The 22,483-nt window shown below is 56.7% G+C and overlaps 9 protein-coding genes across 9 annotated transcripts; 5 read left to right on the top strand and 4 right to left on the bottom strand.

Moving 5' to 3' along the window:
* The first annotated feature begins 423 nt into the window (after nt 1-423).
* On the top strand, nt 424-2,502 carry QBC33DRAFT_468643 (putative S-adenosyl-L-methionine-dependent methyltransferase-domain-containing protein). Its single transcript, XM_060425166.1, has 4 exons — nt 424-724; nt 784-1,053; nt 1,127-1,331; nt 1,399-2,502. Exons 1-4 carry the CDS (start codon nt 548-550, stop codon nt 2,280-2,282), a joined length of 1,536 nt encoding a protein of 511 aa, XP_060285468.1. The 5' UTR covers nt 424-547; the 3' UTR covers nt 2,283-2,502.
* On the bottom strand, nt 2,414-5,043 carry QBC33DRAFT_532779 (lung seven transmembrane receptor-domain-containing protein). Its single transcript, XM_060427406.1, has 8 exons — nt 4,722-5,043; nt 4,620-4,653; nt 4,400-4,566; nt 4,019-4,341; nt 3,903-3,943; nt 3,773-3,847; nt 3,477-3,719; nt 2,414-3,422 (listed from the first exon to the last, which is right to left on the bottom strand). Exons 1-8 carry the CDS (start codon nt 4,794-4,796, stop codon nt 2,713-2,715), a joined length of 1,668 nt encoding a protein of 555 aa, XP_060285469.1. The 5' UTR covers nt 4,797-5,043; the 3' UTR covers nt 2,414-2,712.
* Nucleotides 5,044-5,177: 134 nt separating this feature from the next.
* QBC33DRAFT_532780 (uncharacterized protein) lies at nt 5,178-7,414 on the top strand. Its single transcript, XM_060427407.1, has one exon. It carries the CDS (start codon nt 5,457-5,459, stop codon nt 7,242-7,244), a length of 1,788 nt encoding a protein of 595 aa, XP_060285470.1. The 5' UTR covers nt 5,178-5,456; the 3' UTR covers nt 7,245-7,414.
* Nucleotides 7,415-7,426: 12 nt separating this feature from the next.
* Nucleotides 7,427-9,690, bottom strand: QBC33DRAFT_348846 (uncharacterized protein). The gene is made up of 2 exons (XM_060423819.1): nt 9,670-9,690; nt 7,427-9,452 (listed from the first exon to the last, which is right to left on the bottom strand). The coding sequence occupies exon 2, from the start codon at nt 9,361-9,363 to the stop codon at nt 7,609-7,611; it is 1,755 nt and encodes a 584-aa protein (XP_060285471.1). The 5' UTR covers nt 9,364-9,452; nt 9,670-9,690; the 3' UTR covers nt 7,427-7,608.
* A 1,532-nt stretch (nt 9,691-11,222) lies between these two features.
* Nucleotides 11,223-12,808, top strand: QBC33DRAFT_349047 (uncharacterized protein). The gene has a single exon (XM_060423820.1). It carries the CDS (start codon nt 11,460-11,462, stop codon nt 12,348-12,350), a length of 891 nt encoding a protein of 296 aa, XP_060285472.1. The 5' UTR covers nt 11,223-11,459; the 3' UTR covers nt 12,351-12,808.
* A 484-nt stretch (nt 12,809-13,292) lies between these two features.
* QBC33DRAFT_577036 (sphingolipid C4-hydroxylase) lies at nt 13,293-14,448 on the top strand (the record flags this gene model as incomplete). Its single annotated transcript, XM_060430959.1, has 2 exons — nt 13,293-13,971; nt 14,030-14,448. 2 exons carry the CDS (start codon nt 13,293-13,295, stop codon nt 14,446-14,448), a joined length of 1,098 nt encoding a protein of 365 aa, XP_060285473.1.
* A 297-nt stretch (nt 14,449-14,745) lies between these two features.
* On the bottom strand, nt 14,746-15,710 carry QBC33DRAFT_532793 (uncharacterized protein). The gene is made up of 3 exons (XM_060427408.1): nt 15,552-15,710; nt 15,300-15,417; nt 14,746-15,204 (listed from the first exon to the last, which is right to left on the bottom strand). Exons 1-3 carry the CDS (start codon nt 15,651-15,653, stop codon nt 14,990-14,992), a joined length of 435 nt encoding a protein of 144 aa, XP_060285474.1. The 5' UTR covers nt 15,654-15,710; the 3' UTR covers nt 14,746-14,989.
* Nucleotides 15,711-17,149: 1,439 nt separating this feature from the next.
* Nucleotides 17,150-19,341, top strand: QBC33DRAFT_557309 (uncharacterized protein; the record flags this gene model as incomplete). Its single annotated transcript, XM_060429795.1, has 3 exons — nt 17,150-17,184; nt 17,796-18,000; nt 18,055-19,341. 3 exons carry the CDS (start codon nt 17,150-17,152, stop codon nt 19,339-19,341), a joined length of 1,527 nt encoding a protein of 508 aa, XP_060285475.1.
* A 502-nt stretch (nt 19,342-19,843) lies between these two features.
* On the bottom strand, nt 19,844-22,469 carry QBC33DRAFT_568217 (YL1 nuclear protein-domain-containing protein). The gene is made up of 2 exons (XM_060430506.1): nt 20,494-22,469; nt 19,844-20,416 (listed from the first exon to the last, which is right to left on the bottom strand). Exons 1-2 carry the CDS (start codon nt 22,325-22,327, stop codon nt 20,013-20,015), a joined length of 2,238 nt encoding a protein of 745 aa, XP_060285476.1. The 5' UTR covers nt 22,328-22,469; the 3' UTR covers nt 19,844-20,012.
* Nucleotides 22,470-22,483: the final 14 nt, after the last annotated feature.

The raw sequence follows: 22,483 nt of genomic DNA on the forward strand, positions 1-22,483 counted from the left end.
CTGCCTCGCAGCTGCAGCTTCCGCTTCGCGGGCAGCCTTCTCAGCCTCGAGTTTTCGGGCCTTTTCCGCCTTGAGCCGCCTCTTCTCTTCCTTCTCTTTCTTCCGTTGTGCTTCTAGCGCCGCATCTTCCTCGGTCTCTGCCCACCGTGACCCGGGCTTGCTCGCCATGTTAACGCAAACCCTGGTGGGCAATCGCCGTTGTCTCCAAGGTAGGTGGGGGGGATATCGTCGGTCGGCTTCAATTCAGTTCGTCTAAGGCCCTGATTTCCGGGTCTCTTTCTGTTGTGAAACGCGGGTGTCTGTTTGGCTGACTGAGGTGGGCAGGGCGGCGGGATGTGGGTTGGATGTGGTTTGCCATGCTTGGTTCCTCAGGTCTTTAAAAATTTCCTGGGGTAGCTCCCAGGCTTGCTCGTCAAGCTTCCCCACCAATAGCACCTACCCTCTTTCCAACCCGTTCTTCTCCCGTCCTTATCTTGCCCTTGACAATGGAGTCACCCAGACCGCAGATATCTATCAAGTAACATTTGTGCTTCTTGAAGAGGTCGATATGAGGTCCATCGCGCTCCGGGCAGCTCGGGGCTGCCTTCGTGGCCAGTTCACGCCAAGCTTGCCCTGCAGGAGAGCTGCCCAGGGCTCGAGGAGCTTATCAGTAACCGCTGCAAGGAGGGACGAAGAAAGGCAGTGGTCCACTCCACTGGCGAAACAGCTTGCCGAAGCCATCTCAGTATGTGAAGGCGACCCGTCCGTACCGCTGCGTAATCGCATACTAAATATGAGTCCCAGGCAACCGGGCCAGTGCCGCTGGCGAGCTATATGCGCATGTGTTTGACTGCTGATGTAGGCGGCTACTACACTGGTGCCATTGAGGAGGGCCGAGATCAGTTTGGTGTGAAGGGCGATTTCGTCACCTCTCCCGAGATCTCACAGGTGTTTGGAGAGCTCATTGGTGTCTGGTTTGTGGCCGAGTGGCTAGCCCAAGGACGCCAGAAGCAAGGCGTTGAGCTCATCGAGATTGGCCCTGGTCGGGGCACTCTCATGGCCGACATGCTGCGTGTTGGTGCACCCCCGTTCCACCTCACATTCTCCTCACCATCTCGAGACGATCTTATTAACAAGTGCTCTCCAGACCATCCGTCACTTCAAGGACATGTCTCAGAGCATCGATGCCATCTACATGGTAGAGGCGAGTCCCACGCTCCGGATGGCTCAGAAGAACCTTCTTTGTGGCGAGGATGCACCAATGACCGAGTCCAAGGTTGGCTATCACAGCATATGCAAATCGACATCGTTGCCGATTGTGTGGACTGAGACTATCAAGTCCATTCCCATCGGTAACCCCTCCAGACCCTACTCTACATGACCCCCTGAGCCAGGCTGACCCCCCTTACACTAAACTAGGCCCAGAAAAGATGCCCTTCATCGTCGCCCACGAGTTCTTCGACGCCCTTCCCATCCACGTCTTCCAGTGCGTGGACGAGCCGGCCACTCAGAAGTCGCCAGCGGCCTCGACCGACAGGTCTTCGCCGTCGTCCAAGACCAGCCAACCCACCCTCCAGTGGCGGGAGATGCTGGTATCACCCACTCCGCCGGGATCCACCCACTCCAGCCTCGGCACCCCGCCCTCCCAGTCGCGCTCGACTCCCCCGCCAGACTTCCAGCTCACCCTAGCCCGAACCCCGACCCGCCACAGCCTGTACCTCCCCGAGTCCTCGCCGCGGTACCGCGCCATCCGCTCGCGCACCGGCCCGGGCGCCCTCATCGAGATCTGCCCCGACGCGTCCCTATACGCGGCCGACCTCGCCGCGCGCGTCGGCGGCTCGGCCGCGCACCCCAAGCCCCGGCCCTCGGGCGCGGCCCTCGTCCTCGACTACGGGCCCGGCGACGGCTCCGTGCCCGTCAACTCGCTGCGCGGCATCCGCCGCCACGAGCGCGTCAGCCCCTTCGCCGAGCCGGGCCTCGCCGACCTCAGCGCCGACGTCGACTTCGCCGCCGTCGCCGAGTCCGCGCTGCGCTCCTCCGCCGCCGTCGAGGTCCACGGCCCCGTCGACCAGGCCGACTTCCTCGGCGCCATGGGCGGGCGCGAGAGGGCCGAAGCGCTGGCCCGCGCGGCGCGGGGGCGCGGCGCCGCCGACGCCGAAGTGGCCGACGTTGAGAGGGCGTGGAAGAGGCTCGTCGATCGCGGGCCCGGGGGCATGGGGAGGCTGTACAAGGCATTGGCCATCGTGCCGGAGAACGGGGGGAGGAGGCGGCCGGTTGGCTTTGGCGGCGATGTCGAGGCTTAGATAGTAGGATCTATCTCTCCGTGTATTTAGGTAATCCATCCGTCGTTGAGGTGGACAGGGGACAGGGAACCTTGTGTGTTTCTCTAGGAACGTACGTTCATGAGGGGGAGCTAGCTACTGTATGATAAAACGTCTCATTCACATAACACAATTAGCTTCGGTTGAGAAAACTCCTCACGGACACCTATACGATGGTCCCCAGACGTCGTATTGAAAAAATACCTGCCCTTTATTGAAAACGGGAACTCGGGATATCACGGGGGACGGAACGCGACCATGATCATGATGCTGCAGCCATTTTGTTCCAAACAACGCCGTAGAGAGAGAGAAAAGTCTATAATACACACGATATTACCTTGATGGCCGCGAAACCCGCGCCCCTTCCTTCCCCGTCCTTCCCTCTCCACACTTGCATTCTCGTTGCCTTGCCCTACTTCCGCCCACCTTTGACCAGGTTCGTTTCCTCGCCGCTCCCCTCATCGTCCGAGAACTTGTCGCCGTCCTCGCCGACGGCAAAGATGGTCTCCCCATCGAGGGAGTCGCGCGGCGGACTCCGCTGCCGAGGCTCCGACTGCGAGGCCTGCCGATGCTGGGACGGCGGGAGACCCGAGGGAGCCTCGTACCGAGCGCCGGCGCCGGCGCCCTGGCCGCCATCGCCGCCGTTCGCGGGCTTGCTGCCGATGCGGGCCTCCTCGTCGTCTTCCGAGTCGTCGTCCGGCGCGCCGATGTCCAGGTTCGCAATCTCAAAGGTGCCGTCATCCTCCTGGGCGATCTCGTCGCTCATGGCGAAGCGCCTGTTGTTGGCCGTCGGCCGCCAGACGTAGGCGACGAAGGCGACGTCGGCGAAGTAGACGAGGTTGAGCCAGCCGTCGAGGATGAACCACCTGCTCTTCCAGTGGAAGGGCACGTAATCCGGGTCGCTCGCGGACGCGAATGAGAAGGAGTTGAAGAAGAAGAAGGCAAAGATCACCATGATGGAGAGCAGGATGCACCACCAGAGCTTGCTATACATGGCCTCCTTGGAATGCTGCTTCCGCTCCCGAAGATCCTTCAGCGTGAAGTTCAGCGAGTTCAACGTCCAGACGTAGAAGGCTGTCAGAGTACCCGCAAGAGGCAGCACAATAAGAAGGACGAAGGGTCCTAGAAGCGTGTCAGCATCCGTGCCCGTCGTTCTGGTCTTCTGTCGAGTCTTACCTGCACTATCTGGCGTGACGAGCAAGCTTGTGACGGCATATACAATGCCAAAGACGAAGTGAGCAATAGCCAGCCAACGAACCCAGATCATGGTCCTGCCTAGGGTCGGTTTCACGACGCCGTAGCCCATGCACACGATGAGGAGCAGGAAGAACGAGAACGAGTTCCTCGCGGCGTTCAGAACAGCGACGACGACAAGCAGAACTTTCGAGCCCACGGTCGAACCATTCCTGTTAAGGTAATCTAAACAAAATGTCAAAGCAAGTCCCATAGATATTGCATTTTAAGGGGCTTACCGTAGAAGCCCCAGGTCATCAACATCTCAACGACCAGGAAAATGAGGATTGCCGTGATGTAGTTTTGCACAGCCACTAGGGACGAGTCAGTGACTGAAGTGGCTTGGAAGGTTGATAATGGGGCACAAACAGATATCTGAGCGATGCTGGAAGTATAGGAAGGCCCAGAACCTGCATTGAAGTCAGCCACTCTTATTCAGGTAACGGCATAGGATCCCCTATGGACGGCACATCGACGGCACTTACACAGAGATTAGCGCATAGAGGATTGTTATTCCTCCGTAGAACGGCAGCTTCGGTATCTGGGTCGCGGGCAGCTCGCCATATGCGTTTCGGAACTCGACCAGGACCTCATATTTATCCGCCGAGTATCTATCCGTCAAGACGCAGTAGTATCCAGTCTTGGTGATGGGATAGTTGATGGGCTGGGAGTCTTTGAGGTGAATTGCCTTGCTGACGATCACGGTGTTGGACAGCTCGGTCGCATTAGGAGCCAGGAGGTACCGGCCAATATCGGTCTCGTTGCAGTATCCGGCTTCGACGTACTTGGGCTCGCAGATGCCGAGTTTCTGTTCGAGGGGTCAGTCCGAGTACTAGATATAGCACCGGGGGATGGGTAAGCCGCACCTGAGTAGCACTTGGGCTGGGGCGGATGCCAATGAGGTCCTCATCTCGCCACTCAAACACGACCATACTAACGACCGGGTCTCCCTGCTGCTCCTTGCCGACGTCGGTGAACTTGATGAGAATGAACGGATCGACGGGACCGCCCCACGCTTGCTGGCTATACATGCCTGGACCTAGTTAGAGGGGGTGTACCGGAGAGGGCATCATATGGGAGACGCACCAGCGCATCGTTGCCGATTATCTTCTTTCTCATCCTGGATCAATGCTCGCATCAGTAACCGTGTTGAAACTTGAGGCTGGTCCGGACATAGCTTGAACTGACCAGTCTAACTTCAAGGGCTGTGGCAGTCCATAAGGATAGCGCCAACAGCACCAAGCTGTAAGCCCAGCGCCTCATTGTGATCCCTTCGCCGAGACTGCCGTATGCTTGGCGGGTCTCCGGCGAGTCGCGAGTCGGGGTATGGAATATGAAGGGGGAGGAGGGAATGATCCAAATTAGATGTCTATTGAATTAGCCCCTGGAATGCCCATCCGAGATGTCGAGGGTGGTTTACACGGAAATTATCCGAGAAAGTATAGCAGCAGCGTCATGAGAAAGCTACAGATATGCACTCTGGAGTCTGGACAGCATTACGACGATTGGGCAAGGTACAGTACAAGGTACATGCAAGGGGTGGATTCGATTGGATAGGTATAGATAAGATAAGAATGTGGTCTGTGCAAACTTCACCATGCAAGCACGTGCATTCACTCAAGTACGAATTATACCTATACCTACCTAGATACCTAGGATGGGTGGATGGTTCTTTGAATTTGTAGATCAAGTCAGTTGGTCACATGTGAATTGCCTTGCTAGAGCACTTCCTAAGTCAAGCTGGAAAGTCGTTAAGAAGCTTTGAACCTAGGCGTGATCGGGGCAGATCACAGCCACTGTGGAATCGTTGGCATAGTGACTAGAACGGAATCCTCAATCCAACGCCACATTTTTTTGATCTCGAGCCACCGAACATCCTACTGCCAACAACCGCGAGAGCGCCCGCCCCCCAAAGTCGCCAAGATGGGCAAAGGCACCGACAAGCTCTACATCACCCACTCGGAGTGGTCCTCCTCGGACGCCTACTCCGCCAGCGTCGGCTCCAAAGCCCGCGCCCGCCCCGGCGGCGGGCCCCGAGGCGGCGATGGCGCCAACTTCCGGCGCCTCCCCTTCAACTACTGCGCCGCCAGCCTGCAGCCGTTCAAGAACCCCGTGTGCACCCCCGACGGCACCGTCTTCGACGTCGAGGTCATCAGCACCTGGCTGGAGAAGCACGCGACCAACCCCGTCAACGGCGAGCCCCTCGCGGCCAAGGACCTGATCAGGCTCAACTTTGCCCGTAACGCCGACGCCGGGTCCGGGTCCGCGGCCACAGGGGAAGGAGGAGGAGGAGGAACGGGAGGCGAGGCGCCGCAGGGCGACCTGATCGACCCGGTCAGCTTCAAGGTGTTCACGGACAACACGCACATCGTCGCGATCCGGCACGGCGCCTACGCCAACGTGTTCGCGTGGGACACGGTCGAGCGCATGAACATCAAGGCCAAGATGTGGCGCGACCTGGTCGACGACGGCGAGTTCGGGCGCGCCGACATCATCACGCTGCAGGACCCGCGCGACGCCGCCGTCCGGGACCTCAGCCGCTTCCAGCACCTCAAGGATGGCGGGGACGCGCTGCTCACGAAGCAGCAGGTGGAGGAGCGCCGGGCCGGGAACGTCAACGTCGGCGCCCTGGGGAGCATGGGCGACAAGGTGCTGCGCGCCAGGGAGGCCGTGGAGCGGGCTCGGAGGGAGCGCGAGGCCGGCGGCGACGTCAACAGGTCGTCGTCCAAGGCGCTGGCGGCGAGGGGTGCGGCGGGCGGCGCGGCCCGCCCGTCCATGATCCAGGAGAAGAAGCTCGCCCACAACGCCGCCATGTATACGACTGGGAGGGCGGCCGCCAGCTTTACGAGCACCGGGTTGACGCCGGAGACGAGCGGCGAGAGGGCCCTGCTCTCGGATGAGCAGTGGATGCTCAAACCGAGGCGGGTGAAGGTCAAGGGGTACGCTAGGATGGAGACGAATCTCGGCGATCTGAACATCGAGCTACAGACGGAAACGGCACCCAAGGCCGTGTGGAATTTCATCAGGCTGGCGCAGAAGGGCTACTACAGGGGGGTGGCATTCCACCGCAACATCAAAAACTTCATGATACAGGGGGGCGACCCCACGGGTACCGGCCGGGGAGGTGACAGTATATGGGGGAAGAATTTCCAGGACGAGTTCGAGGGCCCGTTGACTCACGACGCGAGAGGCGTCATGAGCATGGCCAACAAGGGCAAGAACACAAACTCCAGCCAGTTCTTCTTCACGTACAGGCCCGTCAGCCACCTCGACAGGAAACACACCATATTCGGAAAGATCGTGGGTGGCATGGACGTGCTGGCCAAGATGGAGCAGGTGCCCACGGACGGGTCGGACAGGCCGCTGAACAAGATCTTCATCAAGGACGTCGTGGTGTTCCTGGACCCGTTCGAGGAGTTCCTCAAGGAGAAGAGCAAGCAGGACAAGGCCGCGGAGCAGGACGCCGAGACGCAGCGCAGGGGCGGCACCGACGACGACAAGACCACCTGGACCGGGAAGCGCATTCGCACCGATGGGACCATCTCCGGCGACGGCGCTGCGAGCGGCGTCGGGAAGTACTTGAAGGCGACGATAGCTGCTTCGCGAAGTCAGGGAGAATCGGCCGGGGATGATTCCGCTTTGGACACGTGGGAAGAGCCAGCTAAGAAAAAGGCCAGGACTGGTGGATTCGGCAATTTTGATAACTGGTAGATACCTTGGGTGCTTGTGATATAGTGCTTGTGATGTAGATGTGGCATTGCTCGGCGTTCTATGGCTGGGGAAAAAGCGACCATGGTGGTCTGTTATTCAAGATTGGGTGCAGTTGTATACATTAGTCTAAACGCCTTCCATGAATTGGACTTATCGTCCATAAAACCCCATCCTTGCCTCATACACCCCATGCCACACATGGCCAGAAGGGCGGCTTTGCTGTGGTCCTAGCTGTTCTCGTTGGCTAGCGAGTGCTCCATCCGCGACCTGACGTGGTTCAAGCGGACATCCTCTCCCCTAACCACTACAGCGTTTGCTCCAATCGGAATAGCCTCATCTCTTCTTCACTCCGTTGCGCCCTACTTCATGTTAGACCATCGCGCAGAGGTAGTGGCCCGATGGCGTCCTGCCGTTCTGTGGATTCAAGCTCATGAGTCTCCACCATATTGGCAATAACTTCGGCCTGCCTCTGACCTGTCTCGGCGTAAAGGGCGCGTAGACGCTCGACGACGTAGGCCTTCATATCCTCGCTACAGATGGACGCCATGCCGACCAGGTACAGCGGCCAGACGATGGAATTAGTGGCAGAGGCGAGCAGCATGAATCTTTTGGCCTCTTCCTCCGAGTCCTTTGATAGGGTGGGGTTGACTAGTGTCGGCCCAGTGGGTATCATTTTACACTCTCTGGGGGTGTTGCCCTCGCCACCCGAGGAAGATGATCTGCTGGAAGGCGAGGTTGGAGGGCTCGGGGATTGGCGAACCGTCACGTTTGGGATGGGGGTGGTGGCCGGGTTCAGGTTCTCATAGCCGCCGCCGTTTGGACTGAGCAGACCAACATGTTGAGGAACACTGGCAAGGATATCCTCGCATACCCGCTCTAGTTTGTGCCTTGCTTTCTGGAACGCCCGAGTGTATGGTTCAGACATTGGCGTCGGCTGGGTGCTGGATGAGTGCTTTTGAAACTCGTTCAGGATAGACTCGAGAATGAGCATGCGGCAGGAGCGGATGCTATTCCATGTAGTGGCGTGCCAGAGGGTCGGGTAGGTGTGGCACATATTCCGGAAGATAGCTGGATGATTCTTGGACACCTTGAATGTCCGATGTTGCCATGCTGTCGGGAAGCTATCCAGTAAGTTTTCAAAGTCGTCCTCGATGCTAGAGAGTTGCTCGAGTATAGCCTGTGGCTCGGATATGTTCCCACACTTGATGTCGTAGCGGGTCTGTAGGACTCTGCATACGGGCGTTGCAATCTGCCATGCCGGATCACAGTCGTCTAGGCCCTTGCCTAACTGGTTCCCAAGGTTCACCAAGGTTTCGGGCATTGGCATCTGCCTCTGGATACAACTGATCATGACCTTGTAGCAGAGCATGAGGAACATCTTCGCCCCGCCCGGCCGCTTGAACTGTTCGGCGCCCCTCATGCCTGCGAGGGCTACGGCTCCATTAACATGCTCTTGCCATGCCTTCATCGTCTTGGGTGTCGTGTCCGTCATCATCTCAAAGAGGCTGAGAATTAGCACGGAAAGCATCGTCGTATCCCTGGCAGCCTCGACAGGGTTCTTCAGAGCCTGGTTGGTCAGTCGGAGGGCAGTGCCGTACGACTTCCTCGCGGCTTCTAGGACCTCGTCCGACCGGATCATATGGCCTAGGCCGATAAGGCCGACAGCGGTCATGCTCGCCAACACGCCATCGACCTGGCGTTCCGGAGCTAGTGACGCGGGCTTCCAAACATCGTAAACAAAGTCGAATCGCTGGTGGCCACCATTCTCGTCGACAGTGACGTAGCGCGAGAAGAAGAAGGCCGTGCCGCGTTCCTGGTAGGTAGGGTTGAGGCTGTATAGCAACGCGATCAAGGGCGTTGTCGGCCAGCTGCCCGAGTCCGGCGACGGGAGTAGGCTGTTCTCATCCTTAGCCCAAGTGAGCGTCGGGCCGGCTGCCGGAGTCTTGGCATGACTGCTAGGTGTTACTAGCGACAGTGGCTTGCCGCGTGGTTCAGGTGTGACGGATGTCCTGGATTCCGTATCCGGAGAGGATGAGTCCCTATCGGTAGAGAGCAAGGCCTTCTTCCTCGCCTTGGCTTTGGCCTTCTTGATGACGTGTGAACTCTCATCGCGGAACATGAGATCCACAAGGTTGCGGTAGCCGGGACACTCCTGCTGCCGCTTCCCACATTGCCCGCATCCTGGTTCCCGCTGGTCACACTGGCAAACTAAACGTCAATCCATTGGCCCTTGTACATGGGAGAATGCCGGAAGGAAGGAAAAGGGATGAAAAGAGATGAAGGGCTGTTTCATTTTTAAGACCGGTCATATTTTTATATATACTTCAGGTCCGAAACTGAGAAGGTAAGTGCCGTCGATGTTCAACAGCCTTGGGTGTGAGGTGGAGCTGGGTCGGAGAAGGGAGCGAAAAAGGGGTAGACTTACGCGGATTTTGCGCTCGCGGCAATTAGAGCAGCCCTTGCTCGGCTTGCCACAGTATACCATGCTGGGTGAGAAGGCCGAGATGGGCGAGACCTTAGGACTTAGGTTGCTACGTGCTTCGGAGTGACCGCAGCGATGATCGCCTCTCGGACTTGGTTACTTAATGTTTCTTGTCTTCCGGAGTACCGGTACGGAGGTACGCGCGTGGAAGAGCCCCCGAGAGAGTGTCGAACACGCGACAAATCTGGCGGCCTCTCAACCACTATTCTAGCCGGAAGTCCACACCGGATGGCTATGGCTTGCGGTCCTAGGACGGGGTCAGTGTTGTTGGCCCATGCTGTTGAATGGTTCAGTCCAGGGGCTGTAATGTGACGCGCCTCTTCTGAGATTGAGATTCTAATTATGGTCTGAATGGGTTCTTGCTTATATTGGGAGCCTGACAGGACCCTCTACATAGCTCCTATGCAGATCGGCAGCCCGAGCCGGTTTCTCGGTAATCCTGTGGTAAGGCTGCAGCTGACATGTCGAAAACGGTGTCAGGGTAATTAATGCTGGCGGAAGGCATGGCTTAGCCCGCACTGCCCCAGGAAACTGGTTGAACATAGCAAGAAGCAGCGGAGAGGGGGTAGCATGGGAGTTGATGATCAGGTCGTCTCCTCTCCCGCAGGTGATTGGTCAAAGTGCGACGTTTCCTAATTGGGATAGCTGTGCGAGCCAGCTACGTACTCTTCTAAGCGGAAGACAATAACCTTGTTATTGCATATATACACAATTATGCATATATGCGGTGTATTGGCAATATAGAACCTGGATTGCAACTGTGCATTAACTGCGCTATTTTGCTGCAAACCGCATTTTCCGTGGCTCAACCTCTCCATCAAGCAGATATGCCAGTTATTACCCTACGAATCGCTCCCTGTTTGCCAAGGTATGTACTCTTGGCAAGGCCAGCCCTACGCCAAGTACTCTACAGATCCTCGTGTGAGAGTTTTAAGTGTGGCGTATAAAACATCAACTCCCAGGAAGCCAAGTTATCATGGCATCTGATTCCAGGACTCGTCTTTGGCCGGGTGGCATCCTTATTTAGGAGAGGTCTTATGGGGTATCTCTGTCTGGTCCTACACCCTCTCCTCTCAGACTTCCTATCCGAGGTTTTGGGATCATCAGTAAAATAAGGCAAAGTCCGCTTGGAGTGCATTTTACCTATGTAGGTATAGAAGCTCCATGGAAGACCACTAACTCTTGGCAGAGACAATTCCATGTGGTCCCAGTGTTTGCTTGCGGCCTGGGGTAACGCTGTGCCACGCTCAGGTTGCATTTTATCGGCATACCCGATCCGAGACCCGAGTTGTGGCGTGGATGTCGTGGATTTGTTGGAATTGCTGCTCAGCCCTATGAGGTCGTTAACGCTAAATGCTTATTGGGCACCTCCCCCATCTCGCATTCGCATACCAGGGGTTCCCCTCGCTTGACAACCTGATTAGACGCCAGCTTGAGGAGTTGCTCTGTGCCTAATCAAATGGAGATAACCGACAAAGCGCGATATCTCCAACTTCTTAGTCTAGCTAATGGGAGGCGAGACATGAGCCTTGGGTGAGCGTTCATTTGCTGTCCTTGATTGAGCGGTGTGTTCTGAGGGGCGTGCCCCACCATTTTAATATCCCATATCCTCTCTGCCACGTTGAGGAGGCAGTCCAAGACCAAGAGCTTCTATCCTCAGCCTTGAGAATAGCACACCAACACATTGGACGCATCCACCCTCGGCGTTCTCGACAGCATCTCAGCTTGTTGCGATGGTCCAGCTCAGTGAGCTTAACCGCGTCGCCATCGCAGAAATCTGCGTGTACACACCATCCCTCTTCATCGCCATCCTCCTGTCCATCCGCCACGGCTTTGGCCGCAGCTCGGGCTGGATGTATCTGATTCTTTTCTCCGTCATGCGCATCCTGGGGAGCGGGCTCCAGCTGGGCACGATCGATGATCCAACGAACGTCAGCCTCTACATCGGCGCCAGCACCCTGCAGAGTATTGGCCTGTCCCCCTTGATCCTGACCATGCTGGGCCTGCTGAGCCGAGTTCTCGGCAGCATCCGCCAGAACCGCACCACGCTGATCACCCCAAGGCACATCCGTCTGGTCCAGATTCTAGTTCTCGTCGGCCTCGTCATGGGTGTCGTTGGCGGCAGCAAGATGGGCAGCGTCGTCAGCAGGGCCATCGAGGATGGAAACCGCAACTATGCGATCCCGGGTGCGACCCGGGCGGGACTGGCCCTCACGATATCCGGCTACGGCATCCTCACCATCGCCACCTCCTCCACCGGCTTCCAGGTCCGGTCCGCCGAGCCGGGCGAGAAGCGGCTCCTTCTGGCCAATGCGCTCGCACTTCCGTTTATGCTCGTCAAGGTCGTGTACTCGTGCCTCGCGACCTATACCACCGAGCCCAACTTCAGGGCCTTTGGCGGCTCCATCGCGACCTATACGAACTACCTGTTGGGCATGTCCGTCATCATGGAGATGGCTGCCGTGGCCATCATCGAGGGCATTGGCTTGACCCTACAGCGGGCAACCGTAGGGCAGAAAGAGGCGGAAACCCCTCTGGGTACAGTTACTTCACCACCAACATATAGTTCCGAACCAGTTCCTACACCGTCTCATTATCAGGAATCCGGCGTAGAGCGCGTGTGAGTTGGTGGCTCCCAGAAGCAAGATTGTGTGTGCTGGTTTGTTTTTTTCGCCCATTTTTTCTTCTCTTATTTGGAAGAAGGGGCTTCTTATTCAGTTCGATATATACCCAATAGAGTAGGCCCTGCAGCCACGGCGGTTGTTGGAATGCGCGCTGCGAGAAAAGAGTTCGAGGACAAATTAGTTATTTCTTTTTCTTACGTATATGCCACATACACGCCACGTTTATACCTCTTGGCAGAGCGTCATTACATGACACGAACACAGTCCGACTCATTTCGCAGAGCCATCGATGGATTCGACCGTAGGCCGACTCCTACCTGTGTATCACTAACACTCAAGCACCTTCCGTGCTACCTTAGGTAGGTACCTACGTGTAGATAAGGTAAGGCTGAACGATAGCGCCGGGATTTCCCAACCGGGGACGACGGTGCGTCGTTTTGAATGCGAGCGCGTTATGTCATAGGCAGCGTAATGTGGCCTGGGCTTGTCAGACGATTGCGTCGCATGTCAACGTACCATTCTCCCAGCCAATTTTATCGAGCAAATGCAATTTACCTTGCTCTCCTATTTTTTTCAGGCTTTTGACTGCTGCTGCGAGGTCGGTCACTGCAAAAGCGCGTGACCTCGGATTCCTCGGGTGGTGCCATTCGGCCCAGGTGGCAAGGCTCGGAGCCCGGCGGATCCTACAAGCGAGATTGATAAAAGTCCTTGGCCTGGCCACCCTCAAAGTGAAAAAAGGAGATCGGGTGTTTTTGCGAACCTTCAACCGCCCCCTCTGCCAACATATAACTCTCTTTTTACGCTATCCATCGCACTCTCTAGTCTTCTTTCCTTGCTAGCAACAACTTTCCTTCCACTTTCCCAGACGGACCACCCACGTCCGCAACGTTCGATTGACCCGGTGACGGCGCCATCATGGCGAACAACACTACGTCGTCCATCATGGCGAACGGAACTATGGCACACGATCTACCGCCATTGCCCGCATACACGGTCACGCCGATGCCCGACTTGGTTCCCTTCATATCCGACTTCTGGCTGTCTCTCATTCTACCCCACATTGCTTACTGGGCCGTGTCCATGTTATTCCACCTCATCGACGTCTACGATCTCTTCCCGCAATACCGGCTGCACACCCCTGCCGAGATCTCGCAGCGCAACCTCGCATCGCGATACCAGGTCGCCCGGGACGTCATCCTCGAGCAGATCATCCAGATCGGGACGTCCGCCGTCCTGTCGCTGACGGAGCCGAAGCAGATGATCGGCATGGAGGATTACGACGTCGCCGTCTGGGCCACGCGCATCCGGCTGGCGCAGCGCGCCGTGCCCACCCTCCTCGGCCTGCTCGGCCTCAACGCTGCCTCCATCTCTAAAAATATGGCCTCGTCCCACCCGCTGATCGCCGGCGCGCTGGCCGGCGGCCACTATCCGTTCCTTACCACCGAGCTCGGCGGCAGCACTGGGACTCACGTGCCCGCCTTTGCGACCTGGGAATTGATGGTTGCCAAGGCGATCTACTGGCTTATCATTCCCTCCTTCCAGATCTGGATTGCGGTCGTCATCCTCGACACCTGGCAATATTTCTGGCACCGTGCCATGCACCTCAACAAGTGGATGTACAGTGAGTGTTTGTCCTGCCCGGTTCGAAGAATTTCAGCCTACTAACTCCCCGTTTGCAGCCAACTGGCACGCCCGACACCATCGTCTCTACGTTCCCTACGCATACGGCGCGCTTTACAACCATCCGGTCGAGGGCTTCGTCCTGGACACTGTCGGCGCTGGCCTCGGCTATAAAGTGTCCATGATGACGCCCCGGCTCGGCATGTGGTTCTTCGTTGGGAGCATGATCAAGACTGTCGATGACCACTGCGGCTATGCGCTGCCATGGGATCCTCTTCAGCATATCACGAGCAACAACGCGGCGTACCACGACATCCACCACCAGAGCTGGGGGATCAAGACCAACTTCTCCCAACCCTTCTTCACCTTCTGGGATAAGCTCCTGGGGACCATGTGGAAGGGAGACGCGATGCTCAAGTACCAGCGGACAAGGGAGGCGGCAGCCACCAAGAAGGCGGCCGCGAAGAAGGCTCAATGATCCTGAATGCCCTCTCGAGCAAATGTGTGGACTGGGGGGAATCATAGCGGGGATTTGTTTTGAAGTTATATGATTCTTGTACGGAAAACCTCTTCTGAACAACAACTTTTCTTTTTAATCAGCAGTACCGAACTTGGATTCTGGGACCAGATCCTAGCTAGGGTTAATATGGTACGGAGAAGCGGCGTTTTTCTAGCTTTCTTTGCTGGGGCGGTATCATGGCTATTTTGTCCCCTTTTTTGGGGTGGGGAATTCGGGGAATCTGGGCGTTGGACTGGCATGATATTGAGGGCATTTGTACACACACAACACACCGCTCTTGAGATGGGGCTGGAGAGGAGCAGGGAGAAGAGGGTTCCAACGGCCGTGTCGCTCGCTCATAGTCGGGCTTGTTGGATGGCGCTGCCTGTCTTCCCTCCTATAATGTTAATGTTGACAAGATATCCACAAGAAGATATTTGTACTTTTGAGATATTTGTACTTTTGTACATCCCATCTCGGGGGTTATGTGAGATGGTTGTCGTAGTGACGGTCAGTTCTATCAAGCAGGTGGGGAGGATGACCAAGGAAAGCGTGTTTCTTCCCAGTGTTCTGTGTTCCCCGTGTCTCGGGTACTCCGTTGGGGAGGACGAGGAAGATTAAAGGGCCAGCTGTGTGATCGATGACAAAGTTCATCTGATGATCTGATGGGGTTACCCGCCGTGCTGGTACGGGTGCTTTTAGCCGTATGGGAATTTGTGAGACCATCTGCAGGTGCTTCAGGTTCCACAACCATATCTGGTCAACCTTTACTCAGCCGCTCGCGGGAGCAGATCGATATTAAGGACCTCAGCTTGGGCTGGGTGGCTTACAGTGGAGTTGAAGGGTCGTGGAGACACAAGAGAAAGACCCGGTCTCCTTGTGCTGATCCAAACAAGTTCCCCGGCCGAGAATTGATTCTCCAATCATGGCATCGGGTTTGTTTACCCACTGCACATATTAGCTCTGTCTTCTAATTTCCGAATAAATTGTTCAACCACGAGCCGTGTTGCTTCAGACTTCGTGAATTGGATATTGACTTAATAAACAAACTCTTGGGTTCCATCTTGGCACTTGGTATGTACCTCCTTTGCACCCGGCGGGCAGACAGATAAACCTGCGGTGAGGCAGGCTTGGGCAAGACCAGCTGAAGATGACAGCAGGTATGACGTGACGTGGTAGGACATGTCTCGTCCCAGTCGTCAGAGCTGATGGCAGTGGAGCATACCGGTGAGACGGAAATCAAATCATCGAAAGACGATCCGTAACTCGATCGCTGCGCATGAAAGAACCCGGGGCACCCCAAATCGTCACTGGACCGCAGCGCCACAGCAATGGTTTGACCCACTTTCTATCCCATTGCTGATTGGCAAGGACTTGGCCTAGCATGAATCTGGAATATCGACAGGACAACCACTCCTGCAGAGTCGGAATTGTTGGCTGAGTTACCACCATACGGGCGTATCTCTTAAATCCCTCAAAATTGAAGCTCTCGTAGAAGCCCAAGTTGCATGACAAGCAACAGTGGGCGCAGATCGATCGCCGATTGAGCCACGCACACACTATTGAACCCGGATTTGGTGGACGTCACGCTGATGATGTACGCACTTAAGACGAAGCACTGCATACCATTAGAGCCACCACAGGCAACTTGAATTTCCTTGGTGCGTGCGGCTGATCACTACCTACATACAGTCGTAGCAAAAGAGAGCTGTCATCACGCTCTCAGGGATCGCAGCTACGATGATGCCAGGCGCCTAGGAGGTGGTACTTTGGAAGCCAGAATTAGGCGGGTACTTAATCTTGTGGTAATATTGGTAGATTTGGCAGCCGTCAATAATTGCTATCCCGGCAATCTGGATGTACAGCTCTATGCCGTGTCCTGTTCCGGCGACCCTGTCTCAAGTATACCAGTTGGTAAACCCCGCTGCCGCCGGGCAGCCACTCGCAGCGTGTGTGCCAAGCCCTGCTCCTCCCCAATGGGAGCGAGATTAACCTCCCACATGGTGGACAGGGTCCGGGAGCCCTGGCGAGATTAGCTGCATCAGCTCGACCCAATCCTAGCCAAGGGTCTCTCCTCCATGCCCACGCGAAGCCACATGAAGAGCAGCTTGGCTGAGTGACGGGCTGGTAACTAGCTAGGTAGCAACATACAGGATCATACAGCCCCGGCTCCGCCGGTTTCGCGACTCTTTAATGAGAGCCTTCCCAGCCAGACGCGTGCCCCGGGCAGGTCCCCTCAAAGGCAATCGAGAGTTTTATCATCCTTTCGTCTTTGAGGGACCAAAGAAAGAGAGTTTGACGAGATTTCGTTTGGCCCGGAGACGCAAACCTTGAAGCTTCCCATCCAACTACCATTCAACTACCATCCAACTACCATCCAACTTCGCCGTGAACCCTGTCGAAAACGCAGTCTTTAAGCGCCGTCGACCCAAACCAAACTTCATTAACATCCACGGCGCTTCGGTGACCCTCCCAAAGACCCCATTGGCCAATTCCTCCATCCTTCAATCATAACCTGTGTCTTTATCCGGAGATATTCGCAATGAGTGGGCTTCGAGGCCTTTGAGACGCTGCCGCCGCCTGTATTCTGTATATTCATTCCGACTTATAAGACCAGCCAGCTACCTCACATTGAGTGATTCGACGCTCAAGCGCGTCGAGTCGACCTCGACCTCTGGCCATGGACCCAACTACAACGCTCTTTACCTTCATGCTGTAAGTCCTTCGTGTCTGCAGACTGCTTTTACTTTTTGCTGCCGTCGAGCATTTCTTTCTTTTTTCCATTCTCGGACATATCATTAGCCTGCCGTTGCTTCTTCCCTCCCATCGTCCTTCTTCGAGGATAACGCACTTCCATCCCAAAAGTGTCAGGCTTACGGGCAACCATACGGGTAAGAAAGAGGATGCATGGCGGCTGGCTGCCGGAAAGATCCGTGGGCTTGTGTGTGTGCTGGCGTTGAGTCCCCTAATTCCTAAAAATATCATTCCTTCATGTCTCACTTAGCCTGAAGGAATTGGGTGCAAAGGTCATATCGGCCAAAGGCATTTGGTACCCGTTGTATGGCCCATATGACGGTCAGCACTATGGCTACTTGGGCTTCAGCCGTGGCCGCGAAACTGCCAGCACTGCTGCCAATACCGGCTCACCACTTATACCCTCAGGGTCCTACGATCCTGATAGGTCCATACCACTTCCGTTGATTAGCTGGCGACGTGGGATGCTGATGCCAGCCAAGTGGCTTTCCACGTTCCTTTGCTTTTGCCCGGCTCTTTCGCGTATAATTCACTCAAGTCCTCGATAACTCGACTGACCACACGCACCATAGGCAAACCAGGCCTTCGGTTCAAGCTGTCCATCTTGTCGGATCTTGGGACAACTTCTCCAAAACCTACAGCATGAACCGCGACATCCGACGAGACCGTGGTCAATGGAGAGGCTGCTACTCATTCAAAGACATCATCTGTGACGGTGACGGTACCATCCCTCGACGGGACGGGGGTCTGAAGATGGGGCAGACCTATTACTTCTATGTAAGCACAATTACCTGCGCCAGACCGGAATGCGCAGCTGACCCAGCCTTACAGTACGAGCTGGATGGTTCAACTGAGACATACGACCCATCCCTACCGTCCACAAATGCCTGCCCGTACCTTCCTGGTCAGACTGTCAACACATTGTGGGTTCCTGTGGAACAATCTCTGAGGAAGCGAAGTGCCTCGCTGAGCTCCATGAGGGACGGAGACTGGAAGACCATGAATCCAGACGATAAATTCGCCACGCCGCGCCCGGCACCATCAGCGCCAGCAACTCCCGGACTCCGTCGCATAGGAACTGCTCCTCTGACGGTCCGTCACAAGAGGTCTGCTCGGTCTCTTTCGCCCAGCTCGAGCTGGTCATCGTTCTCGCCGAGGAAACTCTTCAGCCGTAAGGCTAGCACATCCTCCCTCAGGGACAGTGAGCGCTTCGGTTCCCGAGGTGCTCGATCCGCCACACCCCCAGATGATCGGCAGAGCATCCGCGATTCGGAAGGGAGCAGGTCTAGAGACATATCTCCCGATTCATTACTGAGATTCCTCTCGGATGATACACCCTCGATCGCTGAGCCTACCGAAACGAATGACCGACCCTCACTTCTCTTTCCGGAAGACATTGCAGAAGAGAACGAGGATGACGAGAACTTCGCCACATCCACTACCTCCGAAAGCATGCCGTTCACCGTCTTGTCACCACCCCCTACACAACATTCGCATTCTTCCAGTTCATCTCCTGTCTCGTCACCAAGGTCCAGGGAATTCGCAGTGACCCCACCACCAATGGAGTTCGCCCTGCCAGAGCCTCCTTCTCGCTTGCCTCCCATGATCCCTCTACGCCCTCGGGTCGAGATCCCATCAACGCAGTCACAACCCTCCCTCGCAGACGTCAGCTTCTTCATGCCAAACTCACCCAGGTCAGCGGCCTCCAACGACCTCCCATCCTTCTACTTCTCCGAGGACGACGAGGACGACGACGAGGACGAGACCGCGTCAACCAACGACGACGAATGGCTGCCCTCCTCCCCCGCAGCCGAACAGGCGGGGCCGACGGGCTCGCACACCAAGAGCCTGAGCGCCACCCTCTCGACCTACAGCCTCCCACGGGATGCCGGCAAGCTGCTGCCGTCCACGGAGGAGTCGAACGAGCGGACGCCCCTGGCGGCGGACCTGGGCCTGGGCCTGGGCGGCGGCTCTCCCGCACTCGTCGCGCGGAACGGCTTCGACGTCCCCGTCGGGAACGCGTCGCTTCTGACGAACCCCATCCCGAACTCGGGGCTGCACGAGCTCGTGCGCGAGCTGAGCTGGATCGCCGATGTTATAGTGGGAGAGGGTAGTTAGGGCGCGTGCACCTGGGCTTGCCTCTGTGGCTCGGTGTACATTTTATTTAGTAATTTCTGGAGGTCAAATCTGGGAGGGGATGGATCATAAAGCGTTGCATTTTCTGCTACAGGAGGAGCGGATGGGATGGCATATTTTGGAGCTACTTTACGTTGGCCTACAAAAGGCATATAGAATACCCCCTTTTCTTTTCACGGCGGGACTGCCGACGGTTGAGGTCGACACTCCCAGGACGGGAGATGGCATTACACCTTGCTTTTCCACCTTCGTGTGGAATCAGGCAAAGCATGAAAATAAATTTTGTGCTAAAATTACCTCCTTGTGCCGTTCTGTTCGTTGCTTTGGTGTGCCAGATATGACTGTGATACTACTTGACTCGGACAAAGCACAGCCATGCTAGAGATATGCAAATCACCGTATATTTTCGACTTATTTTCAAGATCAGAGCCGGGCCTACTTGCGCAGAGGGGACGAGAAAAATATCAATGAATCATAGAGTAGCTCGAATATAAGGGGCAGGATGAGGGTCAACCGCCCCCTTTCCCCCAACCTAGACATATTCTCTCATCGCACAACGCAGATCGAGGGACATGAAGTGACGTGGGTATCATGATTTCATGAGCAAACAATACTATAGTACATCTACCAGGCTGTAGTCCTACAACGCCCTATCAACTAGCCAGCTGCACAGCCGCAGGAGCCGGCGCCACGCCGTCAACACCAGGTTTCTTCCGGTCGTGGTCCGGCTCCGGCTCCTCCTTCGGCTCGGGGTGGTCTTTCCGGCCGCCACCGGATTCTTCCTTCTTCTCCCCCGCAGCCGTCTCCTTCTCCGGGAGGGGGCGAGGACAGGAGGATCGGCTCTTGGACGGGTCGAGGAACCGCTCGGGGACGCCCTTGGCGGCGAAGGAGCCGCTGCCGACCCAGGCGCCGACCAGGCGGCTCCACTTGTAGTCGCCGCGGTGCAGGCGGCGGATCTCCCTGAAGGCGTAGCTGTTGTGGTACGGCAGGCCCGTCTTGGGGTCCCGGTAGCGCGCCGGGTGGTTAGTGATGACGCAGTGGGGCGGGTGGGCGGGTTCTTGTTACGAGAAATGCTTGGTCAGTATCCTTGTGCGCTGGGGGGAACTGGGAGACAAGGAGACACATGGTACTCACTGGCGAGCTTGTTCATCTTCCTCCCGAAGAGGATCTGCGTCTGCACCTGCCGGTCCTTGATCGCGTTCTCATTGAAGTTTTGTAAAATGATGCAGCTCTTGGTAACCTTGCCCTCCAACGGCGGCTCCGGAGGAGTTTCCTGCGCCGGTTCCGGGGCCATTTTCGGTGGTGCTCTGCCCTGAATGGACTGGAGAGGCGTTGAGGCAGTTCGGCTCGGGGTGGGAGCAGTGGGCTTCGAGGCAGGAGGGGGTGTCGGAGCGGGAGATACTTGCGACAAGGATGGGTGCGATGGAGAAGGTACTGAGGGGAGAGGTGACTGCCCCCCATGCGTGGTGTTAGGGGCCGCAAGCACGTTGGATCTTGCGCTCGGCGATGAGAAGCCGAGTGCGGGCATGTGGCCGCCGGGACTTGCTCCAGAAGGTGCCATAAGAACAGGTGCGGCCAAGAAGCCAGCACTACTCGATCTCATCTCCGGGGGCGGAGGTATTGGGGGAGGCGCTGTAGGGCCTCGGGGTGGCACTAGGCCTGACCGCGGTGCAGGCGGCGCTAATGCGCCAGCTGATTGACTGCGAGGAAGTGAGAGAGATGGAGTGGAAGGAGTAACTGTTGGCGACGACGCTGCCGTTGCGGGTGCTTGAGAGGTTTGTGCTGGAGGACTTGGGAGAGGTGGTGCCGGGGCAGCGGAAGGTGCAGGCGGAGCTTGTTCGGCCGTGGCTGACGATGGCTCAGGGGGGACATTCGGCGTTGATGCGGGAGCCTGAGTCGCCTTCTGATCTCCATCTCCCACGGGCTTATCCGCAGTACTATCGCGGGGGGGTATTGGCTTCGACTCTGACTCCGTTTTGACTGCATCCCCAGCCTGCTGTTCTGCCACTGTCGGGGCGGCTGGTTGCTTCTTCTTTCTAGGCGCCTTTTCTTCCACCGAGACCATCTTTCCGATGTGCTTCATCTGGCCTTCCTCCAGCTCCTGAATCCCGCTCCAGAAAGAGACAACTGGCCCGTCAAGTTCCCGGCTATGTAATGCTGCGATTTTCTTAAGGCGCTCTTCCTCTCTTTGCTTTTCTGCTTCCTCCCAGCGGTTCAGGCTCTTGGCATTCCTCTTCTCCACCAACGCAGCCTCCGCTAGCCGATCAGCTTGTGTCATGGGGGGCTTCTTCATCGCCTCCAATCTCTTGGCCTTCTTCTCAAGCATCACCAACTGCTTCTCACGCTTGAGTTCGCGCTGTACCATCTGTTGGTGGAGTTGTTCCTTGCTCAGCCGGGTCGTGTGCCGCTCAGACGCCCGAGTTGGCAGGTCGGTCGCGGTGGGGAGCCAGCTCGTCCGTTCCGACTTCTTTTTCGGTCTTGAGCGGGTAAGGGCCGATGAAGCCGGGCTTTGAGACCTTGTGGCCGGTTGCTCGATCCGCACCTTCTTCCGAAACTTGACAGGTATAGCGTCTTGCGCGCCTCGCTTCCGCTGCGCCGTCTTTTTCGCCTTCGCCTGCCGTATCAGCTCCTTCTCGCCCTCAAGATCATCCCCGCCGTCGCCTTGATCCTCCTCGTCAGACGACGAGTCCATCACGACATCGGACGCATCCTCCTTCTCCTCGTCTGTGAAGCCCATGTCGTCTTCGTCTTCTGCAAAGAGCAGTTCAAGGTCCGAGTCATCGGCGGCCGGCTCTTCGTTTGCGAGCATCGATTTCATGCGGTTTCCGGCTGTGGACCGCTTCGCACGCGCTGTGACAAGCCATTCTATGGGCTCTACCTCGCCGGAGTCACTGGCGTTGTCGCTTCCAGCACTGGTCTCGGAGTCGGAGGGCACGTCTCTGTCCCTCTCGTCTTCGGCGGTCGCCATCGCGGCTTTTGTAGGCCGTTTCGGTTTAGCAGAGGGCGTTTGATACCGCGTAATGTTTCTTAATCGCAAGTGGCCCGATTGCGCGATCCGGGGTTCGGGAAGTCAAAACTGGCGCCAAAATATCGTGTCGTGACAAAGTTTAATTTTTGTTCGTCG

The sequence above is a fragment of the Phialemonium atrogriseum genome (assembly GCF_030411735.1).
Source record: "Phialemonium atrogriseum strain 8032-3 unplaced genomic scaffold QBC33scaffold_7, whole genome shotgun sequence".
NCBI classification, from domain to species: Eukaryota; Fungi; Ascomycota; class Sordariomycetes; order Cephalothecales; family Cephalothecaceae; genus Phialemonium; species Phialemonium atrogriseum.

Coding starts and splice junctions, on each gene's coding strand:
- QBC33DRAFT_348846 (XM_060423819.1), bottom strand. CDS start 9,363: ATGTTCCGCGATGAGAGTTCACACGTCATCAAGAAGGCCAAAGCCAAG.
- QBC33DRAFT_532779 (XM_060427406.1), bottom strand. CDS start 4,796: ATGAGGCGCTGGGCTTACAGCTTGGTGCTGTTGGCGCTATCCTTATGG. Junction 3,944..4,018: donor CTCTATGCGCTAATCTCTGT/GTAAGTGCCGTC, acceptor ACTTCAATGCAG/GTTCTGGGCCTTCCTATACT. Junction 3,423..3,476: donor CGTCACGCCAGATAGTGCAG/GTAAGACTCGAC, acceptor ACACGCTTCTAG/GACCCTTCGTCCTTCTTATT.
- QBC33DRAFT_568217 (XM_060430506.1), bottom strand. CDS start 22,327: ATGGCGACCGCCGAAGACGAGAGGGACAGAGACGTGCCCTCCGACTCC. Junction 20,417..20,493: donor GAAGATGAACAAGCTCGCCA/GTGAGTACCATG, acceptor TCTCGTAACAAG/AACCCGCCCACCCGCCCCAC.
- QBC33DRAFT_468643 (XM_060425166.1), top strand. CDS start 548: ATGAGGTCCATCGCGCTCCGGGCAGCTCGGGGCTGCCTTCGTGGCCAG. Junction 1,054..1,126: donor TCATGGCCGACATGCTGCGT/GTTGGTGCACCC, acceptor AGTGCTCTCCAG/ACCATCCGTCACTTCAAGGA. Junction 1,332..1,398: donor TATCAAGTCCATTCCCATCG/GTAACCCCTCCA, acceptor ACACTAAACTAG/GCCCAGAAAAGATGCCCTTC.
- QBC33DRAFT_532793 (XM_060427408.1), bottom strand. CDS start 15,653: ATGTCCTACCACGTCACGTCATACCTGCTGTCATCTTCAGCTGGTCTT. Junction 15,418..15,551: donor GCCCGCCGGGTGCAAAGGAG/GTACATACCAAG, acceptor TAATATGTGCAG/TGGGTAAACAAACCCGATGC. Junction 15,205..15,299: donor CACGACCCTTCAACTCCACT/GTAAGCCACCCA, acceptor TGGAACCTGAAG/CACCTGCAGATGGTCTCACA.
- QBC33DRAFT_532780 (XM_060427407.1), top strand. CDS start 5,457: ATGGGCAAAGGCACCGACAAGCTCTACATCACCCACTCGGAGTGGTCC.
- QBC33DRAFT_349047 (XM_060423820.1), top strand. CDS start 11,460: ATGGTCCAGCTCAGTGAGCTTAACCGCGTCGCCATCGCAGAAATCTGC.